Source organism: Pagrus major, chromosome 15, assembly GCF_040436345.1.
Source record: "Pagrus major chromosome 15, Pma_NU_1.0".
Lineage (NCBI taxonomy): Eukaryota > Metazoa > Chordata > Actinopteri > Spariformes > Sparidae > Pagrus > Pagrus major.
In genome coordinates, this window is record NC_133229.1 from 4300561 (window position 1) to 4323385 (window position 22825).

Genomic DNA, 22825 nt, shown 5'->3' on the forward strand with positions numbered 1-22825 from the left:
ATGCACTTTCCATACTGGCCCATCCTGAACTGCAGGGGTGATGGAGTAGACAGCACTGTGTTCTGGGGGGAACTGCACCACTCTGTAAGGGGTTGGGTCCCAAACATCCTGGATCTTACTCTGGCCCTTCACTCCATGGTTCCAGACATACACAATGTCACCCTGATTTAAAGATGGATGCCTCACTTGATCCTCTTGCTTCTGGTCTCTGTAATTATATGCATAGGTTACCTGTGGAAGGTGTCGTGGCCAATATCTCTTCTGGTCGCAGGGCAGTGTGCTCAACAAATCATGTAGTGTACAATAAAATCGCTCACACTAACCATTACCCTGAGGATGGTATGTGTAGTAGGATCTTATAGACCTTGCATAACTGAGTTACTCTCAAAATGTCTCCCCTGGGCCGAATGAATGTGGTCAGGGGGGGGCAAACAAATGGAAGTAGTGCTTCACCAGGATATCTGCTACCGTACTGGCTCACTCATCTTTGGTGGGAATGGCCTGAGTATATTTGGAAAACACGTCTGTTAATACAACCACATTTTCTCAGCCCCCCCATCAGCAGGTGTCTCTCGATGATCAGCGGTCTACTGAGGGCCATTTTAACGTCTTCAGATCCCACAGTAAATCCACTGATTCAGTCCTTTGTCAGTAGATTTCTGTGTTCTCAGAGATGTTGAATCATCACAGTTTTGGTTTGCAACAGGGCAACTCTGCCAAAAGCCAAGTGAAAGGGAGAGATCTGAAGAATCTGCAGCTTTTTATATGTGGCCTATCATTCTGTTTCCTTGACATTAAATGACGTGTGTGTGTGTGTGTGTGTGTGTGAACGAGACGTACAGAGAGTGAATTTAGCGCTATATATTTTTTTTCCAGATTTGTAGAATATAGTGTCTTTTAATTTCCACTATTTTCAACTATTTGTTTTCCCTGAGCTGCCATGTAGCAACATGGAAACCATGTGATGTAATTCTTTTTCTTTTTTTTTTTTTACATTATTATTATTATTATTGTTATTATTATTATTGTTAAGAAAACATTTTCATTATTAGCTTTAGTTTTTTAATTAAGATAATTAATTCAATATGATTATAATCATCCATTATTACAAAAGCTAAGCTATTTTAATATATTTATGTGGATGGTAGCAATATTAAAATCTTAAATTAGAAGGCTTTAGTTACCATTTTAATTGACACCTGTGGAGGTCCTATTGAATATTCGTAAGTTGTGGGGGTTTGACTTTAGATGCCACCCCTGAGAAATGTGAAGAATTTCTTTCCCTCTTCACTCCAGAGATCATCATATCAGACGCTGCATCTCTCTTCAGACTCCTCAGCCATGTTCAGTCTCCCTCTGGTCTGTTCACTTCATCCTGTTTCTTTAGTGAGACAGAGTGAGACAGACAGACAGACAGACAGACAGAGAAGAGGAGGGACGGCAGTGGGGTGTGATGGGGACACTGAGCAGGAGGAGAGGATCACGGTCAGCAGGAGAGCACTCTGTATCACAGACTGGTACACAGTGTTGTACAGTGGGTGGCGACATGCACCTGAAAGTTGTTTGCGATCTGCCAGTAATTCGACAGAAGAAGAAGAAGCGGTTTGGTAAGTTTTCCCACAATGCAATGCGCATCTCTCATGGCTGCTTACTGATGCATCTTACAACACATGGGTGGAAGAAAACGTGTGACATGAGATTCTAATACACCGACTTGGTTATAACTGAAGCGATCTCTCGGCGGGCTGATCGGGAGCGTCCTGACCGGAGGCAGCAGCTCATTCTGCGGGTTGACAGGCAGCACAGGCGGGATGCCGCTGGACGTGGAGATCTCCATCCTCCGAGGCTTTTTAACAGCAAGCGAGGCAACGGAATGGAAACAGAACAGGTTCAGTACCGCAGGTGAGACACTAGCATCCGTTTTTATCATTTCATAACATAGATATTAACACCATCAAGCAGCTGTGTTGTCTGCTGAGTGCCTTAGGAAATGATGGCTGTGCTCAGGGCCGGCGCCAGCAGTGTGGTGTAAATCTATTCATTTTAACGTGAGTCACAATCTCTTCTGACATAATGTCAGTGCCAACAACAAGAGGAACATTAACTACAATTCTACAGCAGATAAGTGACAACTGTGGACAATTGGACAGCCTATTTAATTAAAAATGTAGTGCTTGTACAGGGAAGAAAGAGCAAAATGTTCCGTAGATTCAATGTTGGACAGATCCAAAGGCTTAATATGTCTTTAAGTTAAGTATATACCAATAACACGCCCTTTAGAATAAAACCATAGTGTAAATGTACTTCTTGTGTGCAGCACCACATAAAGAAGAGTGATCAGTGGAAGAGGTCACTGTAACATGTTGGTAATAATCACTGTGGTCAAACATCTCTATCTGCCTCATTTCCTGCACAGAGGCAGAAGGAATTAGAACATCTTGTCATTACAGAATCTTGAGCAGCACAATGACCCAGAAGAGACTGACTTGTGTCTCATGTCTATATGAACGTATTTATTGCCCTGATGTGATCCTCCATGAATCTCTCACTAAGCTTGGCGCAGGCCACTTTGGTAGTAGTTGGTAAGAGACAGTGTGACTGCAGCAGGTAGGCTGGTTGTTTGTTCAAAGCTGCGGCTGTAACTGTTGTTTTAATGTGTTTCCTACCCTGAATTTTTGTGTAACTGAAAATGTCTTTTCATTAGACTTTTAGCCAAATTACTTGTTTTGGACAACCAGGGCACCCAGTGGGCTCTGGCACAGGAGGACAGCTGAGAAGACGCACTCAGCTGCTTGTCCCACTGATCTCCCTCCATCTTGTTGTCCAGCAGACTACCTGTTCCACAGAAATCTCACTCAGAAGACAGAACTGACACACTATTATTTCCTTGCTGTATGTTCAGTGGTTGCCTGGTGTTAAAGGGTTGACGTTGTGTCTTTCTCACAGTTGGTCTGTTGAAAAACAAACATCCAGCAGTAGAGTTAAAACAGTGGACTGTGAGCCGAAGTTACCCTGCCGGTAAACACACCGCCACTATGGCTGTGGCAGCTGCAGTGTCTCTGGGCTCATTAGGTTGAGAGAGAGTAATGAATAATGATAGGGACTTTTTCTCTCTATGTCCCTATCATTGTTTTAGCTCTCTTGTACTTCAGGTCACAACATAGCTCGTTCAAAATTCAAGATACAGCATCTGTAACTACAAACAGCAGTTTAAGCTGTATATTGGTGATGTAACCATATACTGAATTTTGCCATAAAAAATGCTGCGATACTGTCATGTGACTGTGATGATATTACCAACATATCATGTGGCTATTTTGCTTGTTAAATTCATGGATCTAACAAGGGAAATCAGTATGAACACACTCAGAGTAACACTCTGTCCTCTTCACTCATTCTCCAAGAGTGACTCTAGGCTTGTTAGGTCTAGCAAGCAGACCGGGTGTCTGCAGGGCTTGTTGCCTTGCCGCTGCTCCGCCACCTGTCCTGTCAGCTCACAGCTCACAATCTGCTGCATCAGCTCCACCGCTGGCTGTTTGTGTATACAAAATAACCACGAAAAAAACACAACGCCATTATCACCTGACAACCACTGAACAATCAGTACAGTCAGAAATAATAATGTGTCAGTTACACTGACAGAGATTTTGGTGGGCCTGGTACTCCTGCTGTTCAACCAGAGGGTGGGAGGGATTGCTGCTGTATTGTTTTGCAATTGTACATAGTCTACTATAGGCTACTTTCTACACATGCGTAGGTCATGCCCGGATACTTTTATTTTACTAAAGAACGAAAGCAGAAGGACCTTTTTACCTGGAGTAAAAAGTAAAGTAAAAACAAACTGTATACAAATAATAAATGCTGTACACATATTTATTATCAAAGGACATTGTTCAAGTCATTTTTTCTTTTCTTTTTTTTAATATAGTGATAAATATTGTACTGTGGACTATATATATCGTACTGTGAGTTTTGGATGCGGTCACATTTCCAAAACAAGTGAATAGAGGTATGTACCTGAGTTTTGTCCTGTGTTTATCCAGAGGTGAGCTCTCTGTTGGAGTCCTTGATGGCGGGAAACTTTGAGGCGGTTCTGCAGAGCCACCTGGTGGTAGATCTGCTCACTGGAGATGGCAGCTGCAGTGAGGGGGAAGACATTGAGGCCTACCTGGAAAGACGGGTCCTGCTGTACCTGACTTCTGGCGCCAACAATGACCAGACCAACAGGTAAAATGGCAAGGAAGGACACTAGATATCAAATCAACTAGAGTTTGGCCCTAAACTCACATTTAGCTATGTCTACTGGCATTAAGATTAAAGCTCAGAATATTATTATTAATATGGTTTTAATAAAAGCTACTGTTAATCCCTCGACCTGACCATAGTCAGCAGAATAACACAGTGAAACCTCTTGCTGACCAGGCAAGAGTAGAGTAGGTTATCACAAAATAATTCAGGGGAAATAATTAACTGTAATTCAAGTAAAGCAAATGCAAAATTGGAATGCATTTAGTGACCGAACTGTAAAATGTACAGAAACCACAAACTACTTTATAGTAAAACATTTGTTATTACGCTACAGATAAAGACCAGACAACTGACAAACCACAAGAAACTAAACTACAACGACGAGACGATGAGCAAAAAGGTGTGGGTTTTGGACTAGGTAGATGTAAATAGAAGTGGAGCTGTGTTCAGGAACACAGAAACAACAACATAGAAATCTGCGTGGAAGAAGACCTAAAAGCATCATTCAATCAGAGTGTTAAGCCTATTTGAATTTACTCATGACACCAAAAAGGTAATCCTAGGTTGAGTCTAGTACTTTCTATTAGACGACACTTCTTAAACCTGTAAACATTAACCATATTCAACCCTGAGAAAGCAGGTTGTACCTGACCAAGTCTGATGATGTTTAAGGGAGAGGGGTTGGGACGGGATGTTCTGCGATCCTTTGTCAGCATGTTGCTCCAGGTGTGGCAGGCCCTGCTGGACCTGCGTCTTTCACTATGATAAGGTTCAAATTTACAGGATCAAAAGGTGGCACTCTCAGTTTCTGACCGACACCAAACATCCCGTATAAATGTACAGGATCTAACACATTTATTAAATGCATCATGTGAAATACTGTACATGGCAATCAGAAGATTGAATCAGTGGTACAGCAAAATGAAGCTGGAATTAGGTTAAACTGTTTTGTTTCAAGACTTGTCTTTTCCTCTTTTCTTGGAGGATAGAAGGCTGCAGTGTGAGCTAGCATGCAGGGGATGGTCACACAAATTCCATTTGCACAGGCCACAGCACCCTGGGGGCCCGAGGTCCTGCAGTCCTGCTCTTTTGTTAGAACAATTCACACTTCCCTGTGAACTGTTGTGTCAGAGGAGTCCAGAAAATGTGCCAGAGGAACCTGGTCCAGCTCCAACACTTGACCAAAAATGGCCTATTCAGAGTTTATCAGAGTCAGAGAAAATGCTTAAAAGAAGCTGGAGTTGTGCAGAGCCTGTTGCAAAAGAGTTGTGTTCTTTAAGATGGCAACCTCAATAAACCATGAATGACTGAAACTACAGTGTAATGTAATGTGTCATATGTATTTACTCAGTTTGGCCTTGTGCACCAGTTTAAAACACATTTTGTTTCAACTCTGGAAGCCGACTATTTAGCATGGCTAAATGCTACAGAGGGAACACAATCCCTCGGTTTGGTCTTTGTGCCCCAGTTTAAAACCCACTGTAACGATATGATTCATATCCTGGTCGTTTACTATTATTTTAATCTGTCGATGTGGTTAAACAATCACTACTAAGACCTACATGCTAGTAGCATAACACATAGCAGCATCTCCTTTCGGCAAACTGATCGGTGGGGGTTAAAGTTCACAACACCTCACACAAACGGGCCATGGAGTGACACTCCCACACCGCTGCACCACCTGCAGCTAATTACAGCAACGCCGGATTTGGTGTGGATCCAGCCTCAGCCTAATAGAAAGGCAGCAAAGCATGTTGCTGGTTAGTGCCCAATTTAAAAAAAAATAAATAAATAAATACATAGATAAAATAAAATAACCCTCTAGCTGCTCACAGATTGAAGTAGGAGGTGGTCCCTGCGCTTTTTTGGAAATTTGTGTGAGCATCTTTGTTTTAGAACGTTTTTCTGAATTCTTTATCAGCATCCCTCTCTCAGGTGTCTCCGTCGCTAAGTCCAGTGTGTGTCTTGTCTCTCTTGCTGCAGGGAGCTTGTAGTATTGGCCCTCGCTGTCTCTTGCCTCCACATGTTTGCCCAGAGTAACTGGACTGGTCCTCCGGTCTCCATTCATATCTCGGACCTGTTGCCCCCAGCCCTGCTCTCCTCTCAGGTATGATACCATCTCATCACTCTCTCCTGCCTGTGTGTCGTGTATTATCGCAGGTTAGTAAAACATTGGCATGGTCCATTGTAGCATAATTTCAGATTAATAAAACAATGACTTTGACTTTATTTCAGTTTGCTGAAAAGGAAGAAGCATTGTTGTTCAAGTCACTGTTGTATGCAGGCAGATCCATGGTTACAGTCTTATCCACCAGACTCTTTGAACTGCAGGTCCATGAGGAACGTGTTTCAGCAGGGTTCCCTGAGTATATTTGAGTGTGTGATGAGTACATAGTGTGAAAGAGAATTCACTTGCCAGACAGGTTGCTGGCCAATCAATCACAGAAATACCATGGTCAGCAAACCAGTTACTAGTCATGCTGGAAAAGGAAATCAGCATCTCCATACAGTATGGACATGCTGATTTCCTTTGCGAGGAGGACTTGGTACCTGTCCCCACTGCCAAAACTACGAGTAACTGGTTTGCTGACCATGGTATTACTGTGCTTGATTGGCTAGCCAACTAGCCAGACCTGAACCCCACAGAGAGTCTATGGGATATTGTCAAGAGGAAGATCAGAGACACCAGACCCATCAATACAGACGAGCTGAAGGCCGCTATCAAAGCAACCTGGGCTTCCATAACACTCAGCAGTGCCACAGACTGATGGCCTCCGTGCCGCGCTGCATTGATGCAGTAATTCATTCTAATATTTTGAGGTACTGGAGTTTTGATTTTCATGAGCTGTAAGCCGTAATCATCAAAATTTAAACAAAAAAAGGCTTGAAATATTTCACTTTATGTTAATAAATCTAGAATATGTGAAAGTTTCACCTTTTTGAATTAAATTATAGAAAAAAAAAGGGCTTGTACATGATACTTGGACATGAACATGTAGACGTAGAGTGTAGTGGTTTTGACCACAACTCTATGTATATATAGACACTGTATGCGTGTGTGTATGTGTGTATGGTGTACGTATGTATGTGTATGTGTATGATTTTTTTTTTTATGACTCGAGGTCTTACATTGTAACACCTAAGGTATGTTCAAAGTTAAGTCAGCGCCACTGAAACCTTTGCATTTCAGTTGCAATGACTTAACTAAAATGTGCATATCTTTCGCTTGCAGCCGCAGACCCTGGTTGAGGCTATACACTCCAGCCTGCTCCTGGATGGTGAGTCAGTGTACAGCCTGGTTGCCAACCCCTTCCTCCTCCTCCTGGCCAGGGTTATTCTTACCAAGTGCTCCTTCGAGATGGAAAGCCTCCAGGTAAGACTTTCTGTTTTTTTTAAAGTTTTCTCAGCTTCATTAATTTTGATTTCTCTTATAAACTGTAAAGTTTTGTAATTTATTCTTACATTCTGTGTTTGTTTCTTCTGTTTTTTTGTTTTGTTTTTTTCCTATGTATTTTCAGCTGCTGCCCTGGTGGATCCTGCGCTACATTAACCTGCACCAGCAAATCCTGGAGGCCTGTTCTCAGCAGCTCGTAGACCTGGCCCACAGCAGCATGGACAAAGGTTTGTGAGCACTATAATGTTGATGTCCTTGTACACATACATTTGTGTTTGTGTATATTTGGTGTAGGTTTGTTTTTCATGGTGAGTGTCCAAAAGCCTCATTATTGTATAGTTAATGTTAGGCAAGGAATTACTTTATGCACAAATGTTTTTTTCTGTGTTGCACTTCAGCATTGAAATTCAACAAATTGTTGTCCACACAAAATACACAGAATCTGCTTGGGTTTATTAGAGGTGTGAATCTTCACTGGCCTCACAATTCAATTCGACTGCATTTCTGTCATAAACGATTTGAACGCAAAACGATTCTCGGTGCGTCTTGATGCATCTCAACGTATGGCATCCTCAGTGATCTATATGCTGCACATGCGACATTTAATCTCCCCTTGTATTTAGAAAGTCAGACTAAAACAGTCTACAATATTGATGCTGCATGTTTCAACACCAGTATCTGTGTGACCCACCTCAGTACAGAAACATTACAAAAACAAAATGTAAATATGTGTGCAGTGCTAGGTAACATGCTGGAAGTGCATTTCTCTGGTCAACTCTGCTCCACTGCTCTTTTCTAATCACACATAGAGCTGATCTCCATAATAACCTAATGAGTTTCTTACGTGTAGCCTTTTATGTGTTTCTGAATAAGTAGGACGTTGCTTCTTCTGCCACAGTGAAGTTAAAAGGACTGTAGAGATGTGAATTTGATTCATACCAACCTTTAACAAACTTCTCCTACAGGGTTAATCAGATCCATCTTAAACCTGGTCAGTACAATATGAAGACGTTCTTGCGCTGTGGCAGTGATGTTAATTTTCATATTTTGCCATGAAACAAGAAATTTTTACTCAAGTATGAATTGTCCACTCTGCCCCAAACTTCCCGTTTGATAAGACTCCCAGCCTCCAAATAGTAATAATTCAAAAATTATTAAAAAGTCAAATTAAGTCAGGTGATAATTACATTAGTTCAACTTAGATTTGATGCTTTCTGTATATACAAACATGTTGAGGAAACCGTGAAAATTAGTTTCATCGGTTTAAACTTACGCCAAACCACCTGACGCCAAATTCCCAGTCTGCCCCTTGTTCCCAATTTACCCCTGGAAGAGAATATCTCCTTAAAACGTGCACAAGTATCCGTACATTTAAACAATTTTGAATTGAAAAATTCATTTTTTTCTTTCTGCGTCTCCTCCTGTGGTGTGACCAAGAATAGAAGAAAAGTTTTTTACATGGAAAAAAAAAAGTCATATTGTTCACTGATTTGCCATATGACCACACTGTGTGTATAATAATCCTATGGGTTTCACCTGTTCGCTTCTGTATGGAAACCAAGCACAGGACCCCAACAGTGTGACTTGACACACACTGTTTAAGTGTCCTGTCAGACACAGATTTTCTGGCCCTTTCAGAAACGGACAGTTAAAATCATATTACAAACACAACAATTAATAGAGCTGTAGAGCAGGTTTAATATGGCTGTGCTTCATGTTGATAATAATGAAAAACTTAAGCATAGTTAACTGGGTTAATAAGCTTGTTTTCTTATCTCTTTCAGGAAAACAAAACAAACTTCCAGCTACTAGATGTGGGGAGTGATGTAAATAAGAAAATAATAGTCCTTTTCTTTCCTCTTTCACAGTGCTGAAATGCCAGTCTCTGTTGTTGGAGCAGAGAAACCTGGCTATACAGTTGCACCTGGAGTGTGTCTACACTAATCTGACGTACTATGAGTACCAGCCAGCCAAGGAACATATCCAGAGGGCCCAGGAGCTCTCAGGGCTGACTATCAATGTGACAGGTATGTAAAGTACAGCAGCATGTTTTTGTAGAGAATTAACGGCTAAATTAAAACACTTAGGTTGATAAGTTGTGCATAAGACTGACATGATACCATAACCATGATGTGACACCCGCCAACAACATAAAGGAGTCTTATGAATGGATTGGGTAGGAACAAACACGGTGGCCACGACAGTAGGAGCAAACACTGCCTCTGACAGAGGCCAGTTTGACAACAAGGATTAAAAGTATGATGGTAGTTTTTTTGCCTGGTCTGTCTCCTGACACCCCAGAGATCAGTCTAATAGAAGCACTAGCTCCAAGAACGACAGAGCTAACTAGCTAAAAACAGTTGGCTATAGTTAACAGCAGTTAACAGTTAGTTAAAGTAAAACTCCCTTAATCACCTTGGTAGTTATTCCTTGCCGTAAGTGAAGTAAAAAAGTGTTTTAACACAATGTCATTTTTGATGACTTTGAGGCTCTAAATCCTCATAATCATTAAAACCAACAATTGATAACAAAGTTGTGTTAAACTGTGTTTAATTAGTGTTAAAAACTGTTGTTTTCCCCTTTCCTACTGGAAAACAGGCTACGAAGATTTATTTTGTTTATCTGTTTATTTTCATATTTATTAGTCCATTAATTAGATTCTTTGTGATGCGGACTGTATCGCACAGACATCGGGGTGCTATAGACCCATAGAGTGAGGGGGAGACAGAGACGTACATGCATTCAGTTTCCAAATATATGGAACATAAACAAAAAATGCATGCCTCATTCACACAAGATAAGAATATGTAGACGTTAAAATATCAAATCTTATTCCAATAAATTTAAATTTAACCATCAAAAACATTAATAAAGAATCCTTCATGTTCATGACAGGTGTCATGTGAGTCTTATGTACACCCTTCCAATCAAGGGTTAGCATATAATTTAGTGCCTTGTTGAAAATACAGACAGACATAAAATGAGGCTGTCATATCTGATAGTGTTTTTTCATAAGCCCATATTGATCGAGCCTTGGTGATACCTCGATTGAACATAACTGATGGTATCTTGTCAATCAAGGTGCTCTTGGCAAACGGACCCGTTTCCAGCACAAGTACTTGGCTCAGCTCATTCTCGAGGTCAAGAAAAAACAGGACCAGCCCGATCAGACAGATGGTCAGGCCAGTCTCACCCCCACACCTCTGGCCAGCCTGCCCAAGGTATGAGCTTCTGTTGTTCTTTCTTGTTGTTGTTGTTGTTTTTTTCGTTTTTTTTTTAAATCTCGTTGAATCTTTTATAGTTCAGTTGACTGAACTGTTTGGGGGAGGGAGAGAGAGGGAGAAAGAGAGGGGGAGGTTAGGGGGCAGCTGTGGAACAACTATAGTCTAAAAATAATAATAATAAAAAAAATAATAATGATAATAATAATGGTAATGATGGTAGGAGTGAAGCAGGACCACCGCCACAAGCCAAGTTACTAACGTGCACTATTGAAACATGAATGTGTACAGATAGAGAGGAAGAGAGAGGAGCTCAGTGCATCATGGGAAATCCCCTGACAGTCTAAACCTATGGCAGCAGAGCTACTAGCCTGTGCAGGCCCAAACTATAAGCTGTATCAAAAAGTTTTTAAGTCTACTTTGAAACGTAGAGAGGGTGTCTGCCTCCCGAACAGACACTGGAAGATGGTCCCACAGGAGAGGAGCTTGATGGCTAAAGGATCTGCCTCCCGTTCTACTTTTGGAGACTCTAGGAACGACAAGTAACCCTGCATCCTGAGAGTGCAGCGTTCAAGTGGGGTAATAGAGTACTATTGGGTCAATGTCACGTTTTTCAAGGTAGATGAAGAGACTAACGTTACATCAGAGGTATTTTTTTCATAAAGTAATTCTCCACTCCATGACATACCTTCCATGCATTACTCCGGCAAACAGACAGCTACTGCCAGCTTTTCAACTCAAATTAAAGACCGTGTCCTGCACATCTCTAAAGTTACTCTACTTTAATAACGTTACAAAGCCGAAAGAGTTTCGCTGTAACCTTTCACTGAGAGGGTGGGAGAGAGAGAGGGCCCAAATGTTCAGTTCAACAGTTCTAATAAAGTTAATACCAAAGATTGTTCAATTTCAACAGTGTTGCATTGGAACAAAAGAAATAAAAATAGTTAAGAATTAATATAGATTTTAATTATATATATTTATATATAATGTTGGCCGATTAATCGGCATTTTGCTTTTTCCTTTTCTCAACTATTGTTATTATATTAGCCTTTAAAAATCCACTGTCGGTCAACTGCTAGTCCAGAGTAGCTTTTTCATTAGATAATGAGTCTCTAAGAAGGTGTTTAGTGCCCAGCACCATAACTTCTTTTTTGTCTGAGTTCAGTAGCAGGAAATTGCAGGTCATCCAGGTTTTTATGTCCGTAGGACAAGGTAGGTAGGTTGGCTAGTTTGATAGTCATTATGTGCATAACACTGACCAAAGTTAAACAGTCCTGTGCTTAGCCATGCCATGCTATGATGAATGCTAATTAGGTCCATTTTAACATTACCAGTCTTTGAAGAGAAAGACGCTGGGTGTTCCTTAGCTGATGAGCCAGGCTGGGAAAGTTTGTGATCCCAATGCTGCACAGTCCTTGTTGTGCAGAGTTAGAGTTAGACTAGACTTGCAGAGTTAGCTGGCAGGCTTGGTGTCCCGTCCGCTGGTGCTAACTTAACTTTGGTATTAGCAGGACCTTGTATGAGGGTTTCAGTATTGTATGTCTTACAGTTGTAGTTTTCCTTTTAAAGGTTTTGGCTGCAAGGGATTTCTCAAAAAATTATAATACTGAATCCATAAAAATATGCAGTCTTACTTGGCAGCTCTTAGTAGTTTCATATGCCATGGTTTGTGGTTGCAGTATGTCTGAAAAATTCTGATGCCATGTTTTATTCCATGCAGGACTGCAGTTTGGGTGATGACACTGTGCTGGATAAGATCAATTTAGCGGAGCCAGATCAGTATGAGCTGCCTGACCTCAGTGCCGAGGAGCAGGCCGTCATCCTGGGCATCTGGTGAGTCTTCTACCTCAGAGTTCGGACAAGCAGGGCGACTGTGACTTGAGTGCGAGTGAGATACACAGACTAGAGATAACTGTCTGATAAATGAGTTCTCTAAAAAGAGGAAAGTGAACTACAAAAACAGAGCTTTAATCAAGAATAGACAGACTCTTGCATGTTCATTCTTCCCACAAGCAGTTCAATATCAGTATATAATAATAAATATGATCATTATTTTGGGCCTTTTTGAAAAAACAAAAAACAAAAAAACAAGGCTTTAGCGAGGACACGCAGCAGAAAGACAGCAAAGAAAATATAAAAAAAACTCATGACCGAACAATTGTTTCCTTGTCTATGTGTCTTTGGTGGATAAAGAAAAAACAGACAAAATTCTCACTCGATGAACTTTGATACCCTGATCCAACACCACCAGTTTTAATTTGTTGAATCCATTGATTTTTGAATGAATACCTACCAAAACATTTCTAGCTACAGCAAGAACTGGAGTTTGTGTTTAGTGGCAATTAGCAAATGCTAGCAATACACTAAACTAATGCTGAACATGGTAAACATTATGCCTGCTGAACACGAACAACCTTACAATTTTACAGAGCCGCTAGTTTAGCTTTAGACTGTTTCATAATGTATATATTGTTTACCACAAATGTTGTCTTGCAGTGTTGACTTCCAGAGGAATAACCCTATCCACAAACTGACTGAAGAGGAACTCCTGGCATTCACATCTGTAAGTCAATGTTTATAATTTCTGTCATTCATTAATATTGCAGTTACAAATGCTCAGGTTGTTTTCTATATTATACCCAGCATTCATACACTACCGTTCAAAAGATTGGGGTCACTTGCAAATGTCCTTATTTTTGAAAGAAAAGCACTGTTTTTTTCAATGAAGATCACATTAAATGAATTTTAAATTAAATGAATCAGAAATACAGTCTAGACATTGTTAATGTTGTAAATGACTATTCTAGCTGGAGACAGCTGATTTTTAATGGAATATCTACACAGGTGTACAGAGGCCCATTTCCTGCAACCATCACTCCTGTGTTCTAATGGTACATTGTGTTAGCTAATTGTGTTAAAAGGCTAATTGATGATTAGTAAAAACCCTTGTGCAATTATGTTAGCACAGTTGAAAACTGTTGTGCTGATTAGAGAAGCTATAAAACTGGCCTTCCTTTGAGCTAGTTGAGTATCTGGAGCGTCAGCATTTGTGGGTTCGATTATACTCTCAAAATGGCCAGGAAAAGAGAACTTTCTTCTGGAACTCGACAGTCTATTCTTGCTCTGAGAAATGAAAGCTAATCCATGCGAGAAATTGCCAAGAAACTGAAGATGTCCTACAACGGTGTGTACTAGGCCTGCACGATATGAGGAAAATCTGCGATGTGCGATAACACTGTTCAATATTGCGATGACGATATAACTTGCGATAAATAAACAAATATTGAAGTTTGCATATTATTAACTATACAGTTAATAATAGTGTTTCCGCATTAATAGGTACACTGCTAACATAGACCCCAAACATTGAATAGCCAATGTCCACTGAATAAAGAATGAAATAAATTATTTCGAACATGCTTTTATTGAACAAACTGCACATGAATACCCAACCAATTAAGCAGAACATTAATTTAAATAAGACATTATAACTATATGAAATTAAAGTTTAATTTCCCCTGCTCCCTTTAAACTATTTTCTTGCAAACTCAACCAAAACATCTCTTACCATGCAGAGTTGAAATAAATAAAACATCCAGGGGGAAACAACTTAAATAATTAAATAAATATAAATTAAACATGGCACTTTAAATTAACTGTAATGTCTCTCATCACAATCATCAAGGCCCTTGACTCTGCCTAACAAGGTGCAGAGATCTGTAGTATGAGGGACAAAACTGAAATAGAGTAGGGCCAGCCCACTAAATCAAGAGAAAATAAAATCAGGAAAAAATATCTACCCGTTAGGGCAAGTTACAACCTTAGTTATTCCCTTAACACAAGTTCTTGGCCAAGAAAACCAGCATGTTAACTTTGTTAGGTTGTTACCACATTCCCAGATGTGCTGATGTGCTCACACGGTACCTGTCATTGTAACACGTTGTAACAGTCAGTTATTTAATGTAGTGGCACTAGGTGGCGCCTCCTTTTGTTTAGTGGGTAATGTAACCTGTACGATGAAGAAGAGCAGGTGTACTTCCGCTCCTCATGAGAAATGATACCGCTAACAGAGCGAAGACTTCCCTTTTTATTTTGTGAAGTGTTGGTAGAAGAACCTCGGCCTGTGTTCATTTGCATGTATGCCTGTAACATTAGTGCCGTAGAGACCTGGCATGGTGCGGTCAGTGTTATGAATAAAAGTGCCGTGCGGAAACCCCCACATGTTGCCTGCCGTCTCTTGAGTAACCGGAGCAACCGCACTAAAGTGGACCATCACCTTCCCTTTCACCAGCCCACGTTACACCGTCGTCTCTCCTGAATCCAAAATAAGTTCATATAGCAGAAGTGCTGTTTCTTTTCACCACAAGGCCTTCGTCGACCATTTTCATCGCTTTTTTCTCCTCCCTCAGCCATCATAACCTGGCAATCTCCACCAAACTGATGCCGATTAATTTTGTCAGGGTAGCTAATGGCTAGCTGGGGCTTCATCTGATTGGCCTCTGTAAACAGGGCTCCGTCTGATAGGCTAAATGTTAGCATGCTCATGGCGCATGTAAACAAAATGATTTTTCTTATTCATCGCGTGTCAGGCAGTCTTTTGCGATGTGTTTATCGCACATGTTCATATCGCGATGACGATGAAAATTCGATTTATCGGGCAGCCCTAGTGTGTACTACTCCCTTCAGAGAACAGCACAAACGGGCTCTAACCAGAATAGAAAGAGAAGTGGGAGGCCCAGGTGCACAACTAGGCAAGAGGACAAGTACATTAGAGTCTCTAGTTTGAGAAATAGACACCCCACAGGTCCTCAACTGGCAGCTTCATTAAATGGAGTGGAGAGGCGACTCTGGGATGCTGGCCTTCTAGGCAGTGTGGCAAAGAAAAAGCCATATCTGAGACTGGCCAATAAAAGGAAAAGGTTAAGGTGGGCAAAAGAACACAGACATTGGACAGAGGAAGATTCAGGAAGAAAAGTGTTATGGACAGACACAACTAAGTTTGAGGTGTTTGGATCACACAGAAGAACATTTGTGAGACGCAGAACAAGTGAAAAGATGCTGGAGGAGTGCCTGACGCCATCTATCAAGCATGGTGGAGGTAATGTGATGGTCTGGGGCTGCTTTGGTGCTGGTAAAGTGGGAGATTTGTACAAGGTAAAAGTGATTTTGAATAAGGAAGGCTATCACTCCATTTTGTAATGCCATGCCATACTCTGTGGACAGCGCTTGATTGGAGCCAATTTCCTTCTACAACAGGACAATGACCCAAAGCACACCTCCAAACTATGCAAGGACTATTTAGGGAAGAAGCAGTCAGCTGGTATTCTGTCTGTGATGGAGTGGCCAGCGCAGTCACCAGATCTCAACCCTATTGAGCTGTTGTGGGAGCAGCTTGACCGTATGGTACATAAGAAGTGCCCATCAAACCAATCCAACTTGTGGGAGGTGTTTCAGGAAGCGTGGGGTGAAATTTCTTCTGATTACCTCAACAAATTGACAGCTAGAATGCCAAAGGTCTGCAAGGCTGTAATTGCTGCAAATGGAGAATTCTTTGACGAAAGCAAAATTTGAAGGACAAAATTATTATTTCAAATGAAAATCAAGTGTGAGTTTTCATGGAAAACATGAAATTGTCTGAGTGACCCCAAACTTTTGAACGGTAGTGTATATTTAGTTGTCTGAATATATGTATATTGTTGTGTTGTGTTGTGTTGTGTCTATTGGTGTGTATGTAGGTGACCTGTGTGTCTTATTTCACTACAATTAATGATGCAGTCATATGGGATTTTCTAAATGTGTTGCCTCGGATTCATGGTCATAATTGGGTAATTTAGGGTGCGGCCGCATTGAGTGATAGCTAGCCATGAACAAAGCTCAAAGCCCCTCTTGTTTTCGGCAGTGTTTGTGGTGTTGGTGCCTTCTGGATAAATGTAATGCAATTATTGGACAAATAATATGGCCGTACAGTTAATTGTACTAAAAGACAGGAGCTTAGAGACAGACGCTGGTGTTTGTATTAACACAACATTGTTAGTGTTAACCGGCAGACAGCTGCTGGAGCTGGCGAGCTCTGGAGAAGACAGCCGTGGACAGAACCCTGAGCTTCTGGAGGAAACTTTTGGGATCAAAAAGTGGATATATCTTCATTCTTGCTTCTTCACCTCTGCAGCAGTGAGTGTGGAGCTGCCAATGTAATTGACTGTAATTCTGTATTTGACTGCAGAATGGAGGGAAAATGTACTTTACTTTATGAATGTACAGTGGTGGATTTAATAGTGTATTAACCACCAGCAAAGCAAGTTTGACTGCAGGATGATTTGTGTTTATTCGCCTCACTCATGCAATATTTTTTCACAGACATTACTTAAGCCATGAGCTTACATTAGCCAACAGAAGAATAAGAATAAGAATCTCTATTTGATCACTTATCATATGATGTGCAATGTAATGAAACAGGTATTCTGCATTTAACCCATCCCGAGGAAACAGTGGCCGTGGGTTAACCTTCGCACAGGGGGACCAAAACTAGATCTTAGCCATTGCCTTTGGTCAAGTGCACTGACTGGAGAATCAGCAGATGTGTGCATGTTTTTGTGGTGGGGTTCCTTGTTTGTTTCATTAAACAAGAGTGAAGATAAGGCCACTGTTTAATCCCAAAAGTTAAAAAGTAATCTCCAACTCTCCTAGTGTCATTTAACAGCTCCAGATCAGAGCAGAATCAGATGTGACTGATGAGTCTTCGAGCCACCTCTGAGCAGCTGAGCAGCGGCTCCTTCAACAAAACACTCTGCAGATGTCTTATGTTTTGTTTTGATAGGGAGACCTCTAGCGGCGGAAATTACATATTGTAAGTTTAAGGTTTAAGGTGGCAAACTAGACATTCCTTAACTCGGCAACAGTGAGCCAACTTGCTTCTCGAAATTGTCCTGGTGGAGTGGTCTGTGCTCCAGATGCACATGGCCATCCTTAAAACTCTCCAGGTGTGGAATGTGGCTCATAATGTAGTTTAAGATGAGGTGCAGTGTGATAGACTTAAATCTTCTGTGCAAGTTGTTTTCAGAGGGAGAGATCCGGTGTGTGGGGAATGCAGATTCTCAGATGTGAGATACAGGGCTTTTACAATTAGAAGTTCTTGACCACTGTACACGCTTACTTTGTATGTTTGTTTGATCCATAGGGGGGGTGAGGATGAAAAAGGGAGAAACAGAATGTTTTTTCCTACTTTTTTCAATAAAATGATAAGTCCAACATACCTGTCTAATCAAAAAGTTGGATTGCAGCTATCATCCATCTATCCAGCAGTGAGCTGAGTTTTGAACAATGAGCTGGAAAGTCATTATGTTATATTTTTACTGAACTGAATGGGAAAGCTGCATGCAGCTGCTGGCTTTGTGAGCAGGCATCTTCCCAGCCTACATGTAGATCCAGGAATCTGCAGGCTGGTTAGATGGTTGTCACATGTCTGGTTGTCTTCATCGATCTGTGACTTCTGTCGCCTTCCTGGAGGACCATCTGGGGGTAGTGCTAATGCGTGTGCCCACATATAGCGGCAGCATATAGATAGAGAATAAACGCTTGTATTGTATTGTAAAGCCTAGTTACGAATAAAAGTAATGGTCAGCTATGGGCTGGGAGCAACAGCATTTCATTTTTTTATGTATGCAAGTACAGAAAGAAATGACAATTAAGTGAATCTTGAAACAAATTCAAGTCGGTTGCTAATATTAACCAAAATGCTGTTTATCTACTAATTATTTCCAGTTGGTTTTGCAAATGCTTCAAGTAAGTTGAAGTTAATATTTTCAGAATAAATATAATATTAAAAGCCAACAAGTAAAGTGAGGAATTGTGCTATTTGATGACCTGAGGATGCTCCATAACGTACAAGTAGATCAGAGATGTACTTAGGCCAGAGACCATTTAGTGCTTTATAGGCAAGTGATAAGGTCTTAAAATCTATCCTTGAACACACAGCCAGTGCAGTGATTTAAAGACTGGTGTAATGTGCTCCACCTTGTTAGTGTTGGTGAGGACTCGGCAGGAGCATTTTGGACAAGCTGCAGCTGTCTTATGGATTTTTTACTCAGACCTGTAAACACACCATTACAGTAGTTTGGCCTGCGATAAATAAATGCATGAACATGTTTTTCTGTTTCTTGTTTGGACAGTAATCCTTTTTCAGAAATTCTTACTATGTTGAAGCTGATAGTAGGCTGATTTTGTAATTGACTTCATATGGTCTGAGTCCATAACTACAAAAAAGTTTCTAGCTTGATTTGTAGATTTTAGTGCCATGGATTCAACGGGAGAACTGACTTTTAATCTTTCTAGTTTGTGGTTGTAGAAGATTCTGGCTCATCCACTCACTGTTATGTAGAGTTGTATATCATCCGCGTGTGGTAGGAGATGTTATAACGTCCCATAATCAGAGCAAAGGAGAGGCCAGAGAATAGACCCTTGAGGAACTCCACGTGTGATCTTTGTTTGTCTAGATTGATGGTTACCAATTGACACAATGAAGTCCTTACTATGATTTGAACCAATTCAGTACAGTGCCAGAAAGTCCCACCCACCTTTCTAGTCTGTCGATGAGTATGTTATAGTCAACTATGTCGAACGCAGCATGGAGATCCAGTAATACCAAAACTGACATTTTTGATGAATCACTGCTCAGCCACAGAAATGTTTACAGCCAGGGAGTTGGTAACGAGGGTCCATTTTTTTAATCAGCCGCTGAAATCCTACATTTTCGACGTGCTTACAGGTATCATGTCTTTTGCAATAAAACGGGCTATTGCATTTGTGATATCACTGTCTCTTCGTTTTTTTGTCATAAGGCATGGAGCTGGAGAAAGAAGACACTATGGTCTGTTGTTGTTGCGCAGGTATCTGGTTGTTTTAGGGGGACCACCAGCACTTTCTTGGGTCTGGGACTGTAAAGTCTTGCATTGTGCGTGCTCTAGAGGATGGCACTGCTTCAGATGGTAAAAAGATTAGTGGTATTACCTGACTTTGTGAAAACATGCTTTCGACACAATTTGCAGTGCACGCTGCTCTGCTTCTTGTCGGACTTTAAATGGCCAAAATATCTCCACCCTACCGAAATCCTCGGACCCGTCTTTTCCACAATGTCCTCATCTTTTGAGCTTTGGGCTATGTCCGCTGGGTCATCTTCTTCAGTAACGCTGTCTCTCAAGTTCACATTTCTGTCATTTTCTATTTTATCTTGCTCCCACTCCTGACGTACTGATGTTTACAAACGCTGACATGTGCGCCGCTGTCGGCCGCTGCCCCTATGCTCTGTGCTGTGCGCGTCAACTGAACTTGTAACTCTATTCGAGCCACATGATTGGTTAGGCACGGCGCTATTCTCATTATCATTGGCTGTTTGTGTTGTCTGTCAAAACATGGATAGAATGAGTTCCGCCGCGTTATCGACCATGTCTTATATTTCTATGGAGGAAAAGTTATTTTGTGATAATTATCTTCATCCTTTTATCGACCAGCCCTACCCACAAACTTTTCTGTGTAAAAATGTTAATACATTCAAAAAAGTCTAAGATGTTACATTATTCCATCATTTAATATTTGCTCCCAGCGCAACTACCAAACCACGTACACTGCTCATAAAACACAAAAGAGATGAACAAACTAATTTACAACTAATAACGGAGTACATGGTCCTGGTACAACAGAGGTTTCACCAAAATATTTTACTAGCTATGACAATGTCAACATCAACGTAGCTTATGCCAGTCCATACCATAACCTGACCTCCACCATGGGGCACTGCAGTCAGGTCAAGACCCTGCTGAGGACATCGAGCACACAGATGAGCTTCCCTGAGACTCTTTCTGACAGTTTGTTCAGAAATTCCCTGGTTTTGAAGACCAACTGCTGCATCAGCTGTCCAAGTGGCTGGTCTCAGACTGTCTTGCAGGTAAGAAGGTCAGATGTGGAGGTCCTGGGCTGGCGTGGCTACACATGTCTGTGATCGTGATGCTGGTTAGATGTACAGCAAAAGTCTCGGAAATGGTAGTGAAATGAACATTCAGTTTAAGGGCAACAGCTTTGGTGGACATTCCTGAATTCAGCCAATTGCATGATCCACTGAAACTGGCCACATCTGTGAGATAGTCTTATGTGATAAAACCTCACATTTTAAAGTGGCCCTTTGTCGTGACCAGCCCAAAACACACCTGCTTTTTAAGCAGCATCTTGGTATGACACGCCTGCCTGGTGGATGGATTATCTTGCATACTTTTGTTGAGTGTACAAAGAAAAGCACAGAGTTCTTGTAAGGCTTTGTATGAAGGGTACCTCTGAACATTTGGAGAGCCATCATGCAGCCCTAGCACTTTGCCCTACCCCTCCATCCCTACGTGAATGTGCAGAAGGGGTATGGCTAAGTGGTAGGGGCAAGGGGTGTAATGGGATTGAGCCTTTGTTACTGTGGATGTGGGCGGGCAAAAATGCGGAAGAAAAATCTCTAGTTTATACAACAGCCCTAAAATCAACCAGACAATGTGTTTTGTGTCATCTGAGGGGTTTGGGGAAAGAGTGGGGGGCTCTGGGTTCAGGCAAGATTCAGAGATTCATTTTTAATTATGCAACAGAGCTCCGTTTAATTAAAAATCTGGATTTACTCATTTAAAATCTTGTTTTTCTAAACTCTCACATTAAAATGAATTGACCTTTTGCAGGTGCAAACCAGTCGGCACATATCAAGGGGATTTTAAATGAAGCGCACTCACTTCTGGAATAGAACCCGGAAGTTCCGGTTTCACTTTGGCTCTCTGCAGTATTTCAATCAGTGTTAAGCTGCTGTCTGTCTCAGCACTTCTTGCAAAGATATTTTATATTAAAAGTCTTCCAGCAGCTCAAAATACATTATTCCTCCCTTTCCTTATAATGTGAAACATCTGCAGGAAGTGGTGTATTTAATTTACAGTAGCTTAACACTGTTAAAAGTAAAACATACCTAATAATTGTATGTAGTAACATGTTGTAATGGTGAACTGCACAGTATACATAATTTATTATTTGAACCATTATATTTCAGTCTGTCTGTAGATTTGTCTGATTTACATCTTTGAAGGTTTAGGCCTGACCAAAGCAGATCATTGCTAACTAGAATGGCACTCAATAGAGTGCATACCTCTGCCAAGGCCCAACAGTCTCCTTTAATTCCATCAAGCCTAATCCAATATCAAAGTCGATAGCCCTGTATTACTCCAGATCTGTCAGCCGGCTATTAGGACAACAAAACAATGCAGATGGAATCATAATATCCTATGTGTTGTTAAAGAATAATAGATCTTTTATGGGGATCCACATGGAATTGTACTTACTAATAAAGAGCATCCACCTAGATATGCTTGAGAAATTAACGAAAATGTTTAACGCCCTATCTGTCAATGATAAAGAAAGTGAGAATAAATTCCTGGATTTTCGTCCCTTTGTTTGGATCCAAACCAAAAGTTAATGGAGTCTGTTCTGGGCTGAGAGCCATCCTCCATCCAAGTTTCAAACAAGTTTGACAAACCAACCAGCCAACCAACAAACAAACAAATAGACACGGGTCGAAAAAGATTATCTTCTCGTTTGTCTCTCCCGTGTCTTTCTGCAGTGTATTCTGTCTCAGCCTAAGTTCTGGGGTGTACAAGTCACAGCACTTTGCCTCAGGACCAAACTGGAAAGAGGAAGCACACGATGTATTGAGAGAGCCATGATGCAAACTCAGGTAAGGAGTTATGGTGGGTAAACTGTATGCATGTGTATGTATGTGTTATTTAACAGATAGACATGGTCAAAACTTTACATCCACTCCTAAAGAACATGTATATCATGGCAGCGGCAGTGTAAGAGGAGGGGTCCTCCACAAGATATATTATATGTAAACATTGCTATAGTGGAGCTCTGGCACTGACTTTACTGGTTTAGTGGCTGAAATACTGCGGCA

The 22825-nt window shown here is 41.0% G+C and overlaps 1 protein-coding gene across 1 annotated transcript in view; it reads left to right on the forward strand.

The window, feature by feature from the left end:
• The first annotated feature begins 1619 nt into the window (after positions 1–1619).
• Positions 1620–22825, forward strand: part of ttc27 (tetratricopeptide repeat domain 27) — a 33860-nt gene continuing 12654 nt past the window's right edge. The window contains exons 1-10 of the mRNA XM_073482481.1: positions 1620–1902; positions 4044–4227; positions 6232–6355; positions 7481–7621; positions 7767–7869; positions 9511–9669; positions 10724–10863; positions 12584–12696; positions 13360–13426; positions 22493–22606. Of these exons, the coding sequence (XP_073338582.1) occupies positions 1812–1902; positions 4044–4227; positions 6232–6355; positions 7481–7621; positions 7767–7869; positions 9511–9669; positions 10724–10863; positions 12584–12696; positions 13360–13426; positions 22493–22606 (1236 nt within the window). The 5' untranslated portion in view covers positions 1620–1811. The remainder of the gene's footprint in view (positions 1903–4043; positions 4228–6231; positions 6356–7480; positions 7622–7766; positions 7870–9510; positions 9670–10723; positions 10864–12583; positions 12697–13359; positions 13427–22492; positions 22607–22825) is intronic.